Consider the following 15,012-nt stretch of genomic DNA (forward strand, 5'->3'; position numbering starts at 1 on the left):
CAAGACCGGCCTGGGAACTAGTTGTACACACAGGTTTCCTGTGAACCGAATATTAACAAGTGGCAGACACACATCTTTAATCAAAGCAGCAGATAGCGTCTGGATTTTTTCAGATAGCTTCTCTCTACCTACCAACATCATTTCCATCTGACTTGGTTAAAGCTTGAGCCAACTAACTCTCATCCAACTCCCACTGTATCCACCAGACACTGGATACAGCATTCAGTTCACTGCCTGGATTGGATGAGACACAGACTTGAGTTATCAGCATATTGAATACATTACAGCTTCTGCCTCACACTGACCCTGACAATGGTCCCATACACCCATTGTACAAGAAGGGAGATAAAAGAGAAGTTTCTGAAACCCCATGTGAGAGCATCCTCAGTGCAAGAAAGGAAGTGCACAAAAACCTTCCTCTGGGAATGCACAGTAAGAAAGTATCTGAGCAGTCTCCCCCATACCTGCTACAGTCTGCAAGCAAATCAACAACTCCTCATGGAGAACAGTATTCGAATGGACACCTGATCTGCATCCATCATTGGCCACTAATGCAACCAGTGCACTCTCCATGCCATACCCAGGTTAAAACCCAGACTTGGCTGGGTTAAGGAGATTTAAGGCAGTTGGATATTGAAAAGACAAGATGACAGGAATTGTCTTAACAAAAATTAGAAGATTTAGTTCAGCATTATAATTGGCCACATTTGTCAGGGCCACATGGTAGTTTCTTGAACTAAAACTGAGAAGGCAGCAATCTGCCTACTGTAACGGAGGTATTGACAGTTAGCAATGAAAATGGACCTAGCTCCTCAACACTGATTTTCACTAGCCAGAAGTGACCTGGGTCCAAAGCATAGGTTTTGTCATATAGTTCTCCCCAAACTTCCTGTATCTCAGGTAAAGTCACTGACCAGAACTCAAGCACAGTAGATTTAGCATTTGCTCCTGAAGACATTACCCTGCCCTCATTAATACAGACAGTTCAGTCCAAATCAGCATCATTTTATCCTCAATGTAACATGCACAAAAAGACTAACAAATAACAATACTTTGCATATAGGGAGTGACTTTTAAAACAATTTAACAAGGATTAAATAGGCCTCAGACAGCTCTGTAATATGCATATTATTAATCTTATTGTATAGAAAGGTAAACTGAGGCAGGGAGCTGTTAGGTGGCTTGTACAAGGTCACAAAAAGTAAATGACTGGGCTAGGAATAAAGCCAAGGACTATTGACTCCCAAGTCCTATGCTTAGCCACTAGGCTAACCACTTCTCCCAGACATCTGTTGTAAAAAGCAGATAAATGAGTGCACTTTACCCACCATTGAAACGCAGCCACCTCTGTGTTAAACAGAGCAGCTACATATCAGCCAAAAGCAACAAATCAGACAAGAACCTCATCCAATCAAAACTACAGGGAGATTTGTTTTAGATTAATTCATGTGTGTTTTAGTTTCATAAGAATAATCTCAAAAAATGTACCAATAATTCATCATGAACTCATTGAAAAATAATAATTACCAAAGCAGCCAGCAGAGTGCACCACATGCATTTTAGAACAGTTTCCAGGAGGAAGGGGAACAGTGAAAAGTGTTGCTGGTTTAATTATACAGATTAATTAAGAAAAAAGAAATTAATTAATTATCTGTATAAAAAGATTACAAATGGAGGGGAGGCTGGTGGGACTGTGTGAGAACAGAAAGTGTGTTTGTTCTCTTGCACCATTTCGCTGCTGCTGTGTCTGTCATATACTGCTCACGAAAAATTCCCTTTGTATGGAGCTATCCTTGGGTACTGCTGAGCAACCCCAACACATCAATATAATGAAAGTTTAGGGTGTTCAGCACCTGTCAGGATCAGACCCTACGAATGCACATAACATGCCAGCTACTGAACATGTGATCAGCTTCTCTGTGGACAAAGACTGTGGTTTCATGCTCAGATTTAATTTCTTTGCATAACTATGCTGATCTAAATCACCTCCTATACACCAGTACAGTATACCAGTAAAGTCTTGATTACTCTGATTTTTATGTACCACATGCTGCACGTTCAGCTAAATTAAACTGTTGAATCTGCTTTGCTATTTGCCAGCGCCACAGAACCATATTAAGCATTCTCTACAAGACCTAATCTAAATTATTTCTAGTATTCTTCTGCGGCTATAGAATAGTATTAACATATGTGGATCTTTACATAATAGAGTGGAATACCATATCAAGTGGCCAATTTAATATAGGTTTGTATTCAGCATATACTATATGAGCAGCTTTTCATTTCATGCCTTCATCTATTATTTGGAACCCACAAACACAAACTAGAAAAAGGAAAGGCTGCCACAGTATTATATGAATGTGGATCAGGATGCAGGGGTGATGGGATGATTTCAGCTCAGTTTAAAATATGTCTAGGCTAATTTAGGCAAACACACACTGTCCAGGAGAAGAAAGTACTGTATCGGTAGGGTTATAGAAACGCAGGCCTGGAAGCAGAAGTGGATTAAGCTCTTGTGGGGCCCTGGGCCAAAGCTAGTGGGGCCCTCACCCAACCCCTTCTGCTTGCAGTCCCCACATGCCCTGCGCTCCTGCTGGGGAAATGGGATCAGAGTGCGGGGCTTGCCCTGCTCTGCCCCCTCCAGCACTCCTGCCAGGGAGCTGGCTCTGGGCACAGGGGGCTTGCTCTACTCTCTGGCAGGAGTGCCAGGTGGGCGGAGCAGGGCAAGCCCCCATGCCTCAACCCCGCTCCCTGACAGGCATGCTGGGTGGGTGGGTCAGGGTGCAGGGGTGCCCATTTTTCTGGGACCGCCCAATTGGCCAGGGTCCCTGGGCATGGGACCCACTGGTGCACTGGCTAATCCATCACTGCCTGGAAGGGATCTCAAGAGGTCATCTAGAGCATTCCCTCATGCTGAGGCAGGACTAAGTATACACAGACCATCCCTGCCATGTGTTTGTAAAACCTGGCCTTAAAAATCTTCAGTGATGGGGATTCCCAAGTACCAGCTCATTAGAAATATACCTGGTGAGTCACTGAACAAACTTGTGATCTCATTGTGGTGTTGTTTGTGGCCCTGGGACATTTATATGTATAATTAGAGCATCAACTGGAATAAATTGGTGTAGTGCCATAGAATTCAGTTTGGAACCTGTTCATGTTCACATGGCACCACAAGACAGGGTTGCTTAGTGGTCGGCCCTTTAAACTGGTGATGTTGTCATATCTAGAGAAGACATAAAATCTGAAAAATCATCCATAACATCAATATGGAAAAATCTGTACAATGAAAATATTTTGGGGAAAAAAGGAAGGAAAATGAAAGAATAAAATTCAGTTACATAGTGAACTGCTAATAATATATTGTTCAAACTAATTTATACATAATCTCTGTAAAAATAGTAGTAAAGAATATTACTGTAGATACAATTTCTCTGTAAAGATCTCACACCAAACACTTTATAATTGGTGTTCAGAATCTGAGTGATCTGATTGGGGTAATGTAATTGTGTACAAGTCATGTTTTACCAATGCACATCAAACGAGGTACTGTAATATTTTAAAGTCTTGGGCTCCATAGCAAAAGAGATTGATACAAGACAGCAAATAAGTCATATTTCTCAAGTGGCTGAAGGCCATATGTTTCAATCTTGCCCTCAAGTATACTTGATTGATAATACTAAATTGTGTGCCTTCTTTCAAATACATATTTCCATTCTTGGTAAGAACAGAAATATTTATTGCAAACTCAGTATTTTGCAATTTACTGAACACAATATTTCTATTAAGAGAAAATACATTACTTACATTAGTGGAGGAAAATGTACAACATAACCTGTACATATTTAGGGCCAGATTCTGTTCTTGGTTACTTCGATATAAATCTGTTCTTGGTTACTTGGATATAAAAGAAGTGGAGTTACTCTGGATTTACACTGATGCAAAAGAATGGCATTTGGTTCCAGCGGACTGCCAAATGCAGTGTCCAAGATTTTTCTTAAAAATGCATCCGTAGAATTAAGCTCTTAAGACCACGAGAACTGTTGTGTGCTCAGCACATTTGAAAAAAAATCAAATAATTTATTGGGCCAAACTTGTTTGTCTTGTTAAAGAGATTTAAGAGGAGATTTCAGTATCTCTGCTAATTCTGAGTCATCATTAATTCAACCACTGTCATTTATTAATGGAACTACTCTCTTTCTAATAACTTTCCCCCCTCCAATATATCTAATAAAGTTCTTATTCTCTATTTTGCTAGTATTAACTCATTCAATGTTTTTTGCCATCCCAATCTTTTGCCTGCACTCCTTAAATAGAGTGTGAATATTCTTCTTTGTCTGCCTTCTTCCTTTTCCATTTGCAGTACAATTTTCTTTGAGCAGTCCCTAGTGTCACCACATTGGTTGCATCTTGTTCCTGTATTCTTCCTTTACAGAAGAAGCACCATGCATTATGCCTTAATTATGGCATCTTTTAGGATGCTTATCAAAGAAAAGGCATCTTACATTTTTATTCTTTTAGCACCTAATCTGTATTCTGTTCAGGCAAATTACTTTGAAATGCATGAAGTCAACATACAGTACTTTAGATATTTTTATTTAGTTTTTACAGGATGTTTTGTAACTGAGTAAAATGTTTGGCATATATTCAATAGCCTGGAATTTTAAAAATTCACAAAGTCCTGAAGATCTTAGTATTGATATATGTTTTCAATATTAAAAAGAAAAATAATGCAAAAGAACTTTCATTACTTAAAAAAGGGACTATTTAACAATTAATTATTTCATGCGTATTAAAACAAAAAGAGCAGTAGGTAAAAGTCAGATATGGTAGGTGCACTGACATACATTAACAGGACTATAGTTTCTGGTTTTACACTGGTGTGAAATTCGAGTAACTCCAATTGTCAGCTAAGTGTGACCAGAATCAGGCCCCAACTTGTGCCATTAAGACAGAGCCCATAAGATATGCTGTGGAGCTGCATCAGGGCAAGGAGAGCACTAAGGAGGCATTTTCACAGCTCCAAGATATGCTCTGGCAGTACCCCTGCTACTATACTCCTCTAGGGTTTGGAGGCATGAAGTTACACTCCCATCAGCAGGGGCAAGTTGTAAGGTGGAGCAGTGGTCCTGCTTTCTTCCCTCCCCATCTCCTTTGGGGTGCTGGGCATTCCTAGGGGAATAAGGTGATAGCAGCCTCTGCTCTCCCCTCTGGGTATGGGGTGCAGTTCTGCATGATACACCCGGCTTAAGAGTGAAAACAAACTTGCAAAGGGTTCAGAATGGACTGGTTTTATCCTCCCCCACCTTCTACTTTTTCCTCATATTTAACAAAATCCCATTATTAGGGAAAAGATTAAGAATATTTATTAAAATGTTGATAATTTTAATTGTAAAAGTCAAAGAATGAAAAGTTTCACACAAAAATTCATTTACAAATGGCCATTTTTACACAAAAAGTTCAGTTGAAAACATTTCAACCAGCTTGCTAGCCCTACACAGGCAGCATTCCAGCATAGTCGTATAAAGTACCTTACAGAGCCCACATTAGGGTCAGGCAGAATTGCAATTTCTCCCCCTCACTTCTACCCCCCCCCCAAAAAACCCAAAACAAACAAAAAAACCCAAAACAAACAAAAAAACCCAACTGCATAAATATCTATGGACCAGGCAGAAGATGGCTCTGAAAGGTTGCATAGCGGAAAGGAACCTCTACAATTTCTGGCCCACAGATGCTTGACTGAATTTCCTTGGGCAGCTTCTCTCAGTTCTACAGGGATATTACCCCTTCCCCACCAGTGAGAGAACATGCAGTCAGGTATTCTGTAGCCACCCCTCCAAAAGAGAAACCATTGAATGAAGTCCTGGTCCCATTGGCAAAAAATCTCATTGGCTTTAATAGGGTCAGGATTTCACTCGTTAACTCTGCCAGCTCAATGGTTATAAGCAGCAACTGTGCTCAAGACTGACTTTGAAGGACACATTCTATGCAGTGCTGTTGTTGTTGCCATGTTGGACCCAAGATATTACAGAGAGATGGGTGAGGTAATATTTTATTGGACCAACTTCTGTTGGTGAGAGAGAGAGATAAGCTTTTGAGCTTACACAGAGATCTTGTGTTTCTGAAGGACATGTTGATCTTCCTTAGTGACTCTCCCAGTGTTCAAACATGAGGACACATTCTTCCCTGGCTGATTCTCAACTAGGGAAGGCTTTCAGAGCGGCCATAGGTCAAAGTTATTGGATCTCCATTTTGGAGATCAGCCAGGCAGAAAAATAAAAGGGACTAACCATTGCCATAGATGTTTATTTCAATGTGCGATCATTTAAATAAATGTAGGTACAGAACTCCAGGTATTTGCATGCTAGCAAACAGCTTGCTTTGTGCACAGAAGTCACACACACGTGCATAGGAGATTTTATTTCTATGTGTAATCTTTGTTTTTTTCTTTTTTAAAAAAGCCCAAGGAAATTACAATATGCAGACATCAAGGAATTCATTTATGGTACACAGAACCATAATTTAGATACCAAGGTTTATGATGTAAGTACTTATATACATGTACAGAAAGGGACTTGTTAGAATTATGAAAATCATAGCTTTGAACACACTGGGACAGAACCTTTGCTTTGACTCTGATTTTCTGATATGCCAACACAAAGCAACTGGAAAGCCCATAGATCTGGACTCTTGAGAATTCATGGATGGTATGGAGCCATAGCAACCCCCCGCCACCCAACCCTCCATGCAGGTGGTATGTCTAGGAGAAAGAGGCCTGACCAGGGACCTCCTGCACTCTGGCTACCCCAATTAGTCCCTGATTGTCAAAATGTTGCCTTGGAGCTATTGGCAGCTGGGTGCAAGTTGGAACAGCCCTGAAGCTTCTCAGTCATGCTGGGGACAAAGCATCCACCCTTACTTCCCACTGCCAGTTACTGAAGTTTTACAATTAACTATTTTTTCTAATTAAAAAAAAAACTCGTGAAAAATGCCAACAAGGGAAATTGTTTATAGTGATTCAGTGACAGACTGTGCACTAAGTGCTGTCTGGTGCATAAAGTGAACCAATGGAAGAGAAAAAATATGTTTTTCTTCTCATCTTCTAGTTATAGCACTCTTAGGGTATCACTTGTAACAGGTAAAAAATTTGCAGAGTGAAGTCTGATTTTTCAGTTGACTGTATCCTTTTAATTCTAAACTAATAATATTGTATTAAGGCTTTTAAAAGCTGTCTTACATTGAAGGCTAGTGGAGATTGCTGTTATAAACTCATTTATATATTTTATGGAAATGAACGGATTCAGAACCTTTGATTTACAAATATTGGTATCCTATGGAAACAGCTATTATTGTTACTCTCTTCCTCCCTCTCTCCCTTTTCCTACTCTTTGTTTGTCACAATAATTAGTTGTGTCCAGTCATAAATTAACCCTGATCCAGCTAACATTTGTGTGTGCATATAACTTTACTAACACAAGTAATCAAATTGAAGTCAGTGGGACTTGTCACATGAGTAAAAAGAAAAAAAATGTGCAGGATCAGGGCCTGAGATTGTAGAGCAGGAACTTTGTCAATTTCGGAGTTTCCACAGCACCTACCACAATGGGACCCAGATCGTGACTGACTACCCCAAGGGTCGGCAACCTTTCAGAAGTCCTGTGCCGAATCTTCATTTATTCACTCTAATTTAAATATTCACATGCCAGTAATACATTTTAACATTTTTAGAAGGTCTCTTTCTATAAGTCTATAATATATAACTAAACTGTTGTTGTATGTAAGTAAATAAGGTTTTAAAAATGTTTAAGAAGCTTCATTTAAAAATTAAATTAAAATGCAGAGCCCCCCGAACCGGTGGCCAGGACCTGGACAATGTGAGTGCCACTGAAAATCAGCTTGCATGCTGCCTTTGGCACGCGTGCCATAGGTTGCCTACCCTGGACTACCATCATATAAAATAATACATTCTATTTTTGGTATTGTATACACCCAATGCTTATTGGGGGTGTGTGTGTGTGGGGGGGGGGCAGACTGGCTTGATAGGCAGCCTGTAAGTTTTTTAACGGTTCAAACTGACAAAAATAGAATCTGCTGTATTTTGGAAAGCTAAGCTGGGTAATCATTATGAGTACAGTCTGAGCTGGGAGAGCTATATGAATCTGGTTATATCAGCTCTTCTATGCTGTACTCACATTTGCCTTTGCTGTATGTGTTCTGAATCTGTCAGCAAGGGGTTAAGGAAAGTGGCAACTCATGTTGCAGTGACCAGAAAAAAGCAACAAAACCTCATCATCTGGAAACAGGAATTGGAAAACAAAACTATCTTTTCTTGGGACCTCGTATTATCTAGTTAATAAGTTTCTTTCTACACTTGTTCTGACTGGTTGAATGTACCCTATTTAGATGTTGAAGTAATTAAATAAGATAATAGTAAAACTCTGAAAAGGAGCAAGAAATTTCCTCGTTTAACAATACTCATGAATCATAGAGTCTAATTGGAGAGACAGGAAGCATTTCACATGAATAACTCCTCCCCTCCTTCCTCCTCTGTTTTGCAAACGCTGATCTTCAGAGGAGGAGCTGGGGGATGCCAATGAGCTGAGTTGCCAAGCGAGGCGTTAGCAGGAACTTCATTACCCTTCTTTGCCTTAGTATCTCGGCAAATTATGCTGCTACTCGCACCATGAACTGGCTGTCTGCTTCCCCGGGAGTCGTTTTAACAGCCTACCACCCCAGCGGCAACAATGCCCTGGCCGGGAGTCATGCGAAAGAGAGCGAAGAAACGTCCCCCTCAAGGTAAGGTAGAGCGCTCGGGAAACTTCACCTGCTCAGGGAGAACAGCAGTGCAGAGGCAGTCTGCTGAGCTGGGGGAGACGCCGCCGCTACTGCTACCATGCAACCTGTTGACGCAGGAATGCTGTCCCAGGGTTCAGTACAAAGGCTCGGGGTGGGGTGCAGTCTGTAGGTTACAGATCAGAGGAGTAAAGTTTAGAAAACGTCAGAAGTTGCTCTCTGCAATGAGGCGCAGGGCATGGTTTGGAGAATTAACAACGTCTGGAACAGGTGCATTTGCAGAGAGAGCACATGAGCTCACACAGGTTGGGAGTCTTTAGTGCCTTTTGTGTACAGCAGGTAGAAACACTTTCTGCCAGCAAAGTTACTATTCTTAACTGGTAAACACAATCTGTAAAGAGTCAAGCAGCAAAAAACTCCCCCCAGTCACTGGGCTTACCTGATCTTTGCTTTTTTTTGGAGTGCTGCCCTTTCACTTGGGGTGGGGGTGGAAGAGAGACATTAGTTGTGCCCAATTCATGTATGTGTGTGGGTGTGTGTGTGTCTGTGTGTATATATATATATATATATACACACACACACACATCACCGTTCATAAGAACAAAAGTTTTTGACTCAGACAAAACATCTCCTCTCTGTCACAAGGTGATGTGGTTACATAGAGGGAGGGAGAGGAACATGTATTCCATAGATTACTGAGGTGCAAATAGGCTCTGTGTACTTTGTTCTTTTTTCCTCCTACTGATTTTTTTTTTAATTACCTCGATACTTGGTGAATTGTTTCCTGCTTCAGTGTGTGTGCTGGAAATAGTAAATATTCACAGCAGCGCAAGGCATTGAGTGGAAAACTTGCTTGTAAAGTGAATGCTGTTATAACTCAGTTAGTACGTGAGTGTGTATTACTTAAAAACACAGCAGCTGCAGTTCTTTGTGCACCTTTACCTAGGCCTGTAGTCTGATGAGCACTTTGCATGTCCAGTCTCCATGGATGGTAGTGGGAGTTGTAGCAAAACATGTCTCAAGATCAGGCCCTTAAATTTAAGCACTGTACAACTCTTCATGGGGCCTTTATGTATTGTACTGCTCTGTTCTTTGTATGTGGTAAGTTTAGGGTGACCAGACAGCAAATGTGAAAAATCAGGACAGGCGGTGGGGGGGTAATAGGAGCCTATATAAGAAAAAGACCCCAAAATTGGGACTGTCCTTATAAAATTGGGACATCTGGTTACCCTAGGTAAGTTAAAGGATGGTGCTGGTAAAGAGAAAAAAATATCTTTCAATTTAGTATTTTCTCTCGCCATAAAAAAAAAAAAAGCAAAACTGGTGCATGGGAAAGGTGTCAGATTGACATGCAGACTGAAGATCTCAGATTATTCCATAGAACAGGTTTAGCACAGGCAGCAGCATTGCAGAGTTCTCCACATCGACCCCCATAAAGATAATCTGTAGAGAAATCACCTATGAGAGTGAGGAGTACTGTCCCCGTGGCTCATTCTGATCATTTACCATTTCTCTGCTGAGAGAGAGAGTCAACAAAAGTGCCAGCAGCAGTGGTGAGATTTATAATATGTAGACTATTGAGGGCCTCATTGAGCATGGCACTGTCTTACTATGTGCATGTGTAAGTACATGTGTTTGTCTCAAAGAGATTCCAGTCTAAATAGACAGGGCAAATAAAGGGTGGGAGGAAAGAAGTACTAGGATCCTGATTTTATAGATATCTGAGGAGAGGTGAAGTGACTTGCCCATGGTCACACAGGGAGTCTGTGTCAGAGCCAGGATTTACCATCAGAAATCGCAGCTCCTTGTTTAGTGCTTTAACCACAAGACCATCTCTCTTTTCATTGTAGTGTTGCTAATTTCCCTATTAGGAGTTAGACTATCTGCCCATTTTGTTCAGATCACCAGAGCTGTTTAAGTTTGATATTGTTTAGGTTATTGAAAACCAACCGGTTTTATATAGATTAATGACTCCCACCATCCCTCTCCCCATATTAACTAACATCTGCTCCTCTGCTTTCATTCCATTGATATTCATGGGTATAAACATGAGGACACTGCAAGGCTGGTGCACTCCTATAAACATGGAGATCCATGGACACAGTAGTGCAATCCTATTCTTACCTCTGAATGTGTCTAAAGGTGCTAAAACTAGTGAAAGCAGAGACAAGGATACTGAAAGCACCACACTAGAGAGCCGGGACTCAAAGGGAGGAAGTCGTGAAACCCCACTGCCATGTTGGGAGGGATCCTGATTTTTTATGTATTTGTAATGACTTTTTCTAAGTTTGGCGCACTCTCTCATGTGATGAAAAAAGTTACCCCACTCCCTAGAGAGAGAACTTTTGAAGGGGAATGTTCTGCTAGAAGCTCTGCAACGGTGGGCTGGAAGTTTGGTGCCTTACACCTGCAGTTGTTCAAATGCACAAAGGCCCAAGGCCTTTGCTCTGTTGCTTGGGAACCTCTTCCCCATGGCAACACAGCTAATTCAGGAGGAGCATTCCCACGTGGTCCCCACTAATTTGCAGCTGCCCCTGAATGCTCCCTTGAGTGGGAGGAGTTACCACATAAAATTCTGATGCCATCAGAATTATTTTACACGGAGAAGCCAAATGGGGGGCATCTAATGTGATGAGCAGTCATTCCCTAGTGCTTTTACTTCTCTACTCCCAACCAGGCTTCTGTGGGATGGTGGAAATAAGGGGAACATGCTCTGGAGTTCTCGATCCCTCTTTCTAGTTCGCCCCCAGTCTGAATGTACTTTATCTGGCTTTCCTCCAAGCGGATAATCCAATCCTTAGTTTTACAGCATTGTTTGCATGAGCTTAAATGACATTAAGACATAGCAGCAGTACATTTCTTTTTTCACATGTAAGAAATCTTTACAGTACAATTTAGGCATCTGTCACTTTTTCAAAATATATATTGTGGATGTGTTTGGAGTTTAGGGTTCCCTACCATGCAAAGTATTTAAACTAAGTGAGCAGACAGCTCAGACCAATACCAAAACAAACGGTTTACCCAGGCTGCTAATAACTTCAATTTTAGGAATTTGTTACTAAAGATAGGGGAATGTGGAATGAAAAATGTGTCCACCTCCTGCTTTTGAAAAATCCTGGTACAAGAGCTGCTCAGCAAATCAGTGCATGTAAGAATAATGGTAGTTTGCCCTCTCATAACACCTTTCTCCTGAGGATCTCAAAGTGCATTACAAACATTAGATACTAGTCATATTGATACCAAAAGAATCATACTGTATTCTCTTATCAATGGTTGGTTATGCTGTCCGCTGCTCATTGCGGACTTTGGGTGAAAGCCACGCTTATGCAAAATGCCAGGTACAAAGTATGTGTACCACTTTCTATCCCACTTACCCCCTCTTTTGTGGGCTTCATGCAATGTGTTGGCCTTCTGCACAGGCGTGACTCACCTTTTAGGACACCACATTACATACACATCCTGGGAGTCACTTATACATGTTAAAGTCATATAGCACAAGCTGTGTAGGGGTTTACATGTGGATATTTATTAAGTTATACTTACCCTAACTTTTACATCATACCGGCAGAGCTTGGTGGCTATTTCATTAAACTATCGGGGCATAATTTGGTTTAACTTTTGAAAGAGTTATGGGTCTCTCCTACTCACTGGTCATTTGGACCAGATTTTCACACCCTTGGCATATTGAATAGTGCCTTGCTATGCAAGTATCCCCACTGGCGTCAGTGTTGTGTATTAAGGTACTATTCAGCGTGAGTGAGGCTTTCAGATAATGTGTCCATATATGGATTTATGAGGTATGTGCTAAACGGCCAGGCAGAAACTCTTTGCAAGTCGTACCTTTGCTTGCTGAAAAGCTGTGTGACAACTTTGTCCTCAATGCTGCTTCTAATTAGAGCTGGTTGGGAAAGTTCCCAACGGAAAATGACCTTTTCACAAAATTTAAAATTTTCCAAGGAAAATTTTCAATTTTGGGAGGAAAAACTGATTTTCCATCAGGAAAATATAAAGAGGTTGCTGGCTGCCTGAAAGGCTTTTTCAATTTCACTTTCAACCTGCAGGGAATTGGCAAGAGCCTTCCAGGAGGACCACCAGCAGCCAAAAAATTCTGCTCTTGTTCTTTCAATGGAATTCTTCTGAAAATCCTTTCCTGTGGAAAAAATTCACACTTTTCCCCCCCTTCAAAAAGCAAAACATTTTTGGAGAGGCATTTCCATTTTCTGGCCAGCTCTACTCAGCATTGCCAGATTGTGTAGGAATGCGCCACGGTTATGCAGGAAACATCCAAATAAATTAAACTGAGATCTTCTGTAGAATTTGATGCCCTATTTGCAGCTTCTGCTTTGTTCTGCAATATGCACGTATCAGCTCAGTGCTCCAGATAGTGTAACTTTAGTGCTGGTTTGAAAGTCACTTATTTGGCTTTACTTTGAGTCCAAAAAACTTTCAGTCTCTAACTTGGTAGCCACCTATCTTAAATATTCCTCTTACTAACTAATATTTTGATCACCATTAAATTAACAGTGTGACTCAGCAAGTGGCTAAATGATTTGGTCCATTCTCCACTGGGACACTGCTTGTATGGTCACAGTCTCAAGTGATGACTATCCTATCAAAGCATTCTTTTGTTATAGTACAGTATAATCAACTACGTGGAATCATTCTCCTGGAGCATTTAAATTTAAGTTGTGACTGCTAGTATTTCAAATAGTCAGCCAGCCCTTGGAAACCTACTTGCAACCTACTGGCCTACTTACCTTAAGGTTTCTGCTCATCTAAGGAATCCTCCTTTCAAAATGAGTAATACTGGAGCAGTACACTACTGTGCTCCAGAGATCATACCCATGCAAAAATAGCCAAGCCAGTTCACTCTGTGTTCTGCAGACATATGAGAAGTCTTCCTTTACAAAACTTAGATCAAAGCCATGCTGATGGATGAAAGATGTAAACCTGTTCCAAGCTGGTCCTTGGGGGAAAAAAAAATCTTTCACATATCTCCTCTAGAACAGGCTTACAGGAGTATGGTTTTAGGAGGCAATACTTTAGAATAGGCTTCTATGTGGTCACTAACATTTTTGCCAATCCAGCAGTATTTCCTTCAGCCAGGATCTTATAAATGCTGCTGATATTTTACCACACAGAAATCTAGTATGTTTATTCCTGTGATAGTCTAGTGTAACCATAACAACTGGTAGTCTCTTCTCCTTTATATATTTTAAGTAACAGCTGTGGGTGGTTTCTAACCTTGGTTCAATTTTGTCTCAAACCCTTTGAGAGAAACAACAGATGGCTGACCCAGTGTCAAATTCCATTTTAACAACTGTCCTCTGTCCACATTGCGTCATTCCCCACCCCCCCGGCCACATTTATCCATAGCATAGATCCACTATCATTGGATTCATTGCTTGTATGTGATTTAGAGTATCCCTGCTGCCTTTTCACCCTGGTAAAATAAATTAAGTGTGTCACTTATGGTTCATATTGACCAAGGGTACATGAAGTGCTTTGTAGGCAGGTAAGAAGAAAGAGGTCCCTGATCTGAGTAATTTACAATTAAAGACCCCAATCTGGCAGATGTTTATTCTCATGAAAAGTCTGAGTTCAACGGCACTACTCCTTTATGTAAATATTACACTCAGGTAACGGTTTGCAGGATAAAGGTCTAAATGGAGTATAAAGGACAGGGAATGGGATAGAGCAAAAAGTCAAGTGACTGCATGCAGCAGCACTAGTTGTGCACTCACTGGTGCCATAGGAAAAACAAAAAATTAAGGTATTTAAACAACATTTATATATTGCAGTCTTCGAGAGCCAAGCCTAAAACACGTTAGCTGATAGGAATATGATGAAATTGTGGCTTTTCCTCCTTTCCCTTCTCATTTTTAACTATTTCCCCCCTCTCCTCATTCCTATCTTTTTTTCTCCAACTCTCTTTTCTCAGAGCTAGGCTGCCATCCTTTGTTTCTCTCTGCTCCTGTCCTACCCTCTCTCTGAGTCTTCCTTTCTCTCTATGGTGACTCACTCAGCCAGCTTACTGACTGTCATTCAGCCTTCATGTGCACCTATAATATTGACAGACCCCAGTTGTTGTCCGGTGGGATAGAACCTGGGACCTCAGTGCATGAGCATCTACTGCATGAGCTAAAAGCCAGGTGGCTGTTAGCTAGGGTTGTAGAGCATACTCATTAACCTCTAAGTGGTCTCAGTGCCATTAGATGG

General features: G+C 41.0%; 1 protein-coding gene across 1 annotated transcript in view; it reads left to right on the forward strand.

The window, feature by feature from the left end:
- Positions 1–8,120: 8,120 nt before the first annotated feature.
- ARHGAP18 (Rho GTPase activating protein 18) overlaps positions 8,121–15,012 on the forward strand; it is a 91,097-nt gene continuing 84,205 nt past the window's right edge. Inside the window, exon 1 of the mRNA XM_039531363.1 lies at positions 8,121–8,796. Coding sequence (XP_039387297.1) covers positions 8,684–8,796 — 113 coding nt within the window. The 5' untranslated portion in view covers positions 8,121–8,683. The remainder of the gene's footprint in view (positions 8,797–15,012) is intronic.

This window comes from Mauremys reevesii, linkage group 3 (assembly GCF_016161935.1).
Source record: "Mauremys reevesii isolate NIE-2019 linkage group 3, ASM1616193v1, whole genome shotgun sequence".
Taxonomy (NCBI): domain Eukaryota; kingdom Metazoa; phylum Chordata; order Testudines; family Geoemydidae; genus Mauremys; species Mauremys reevesii.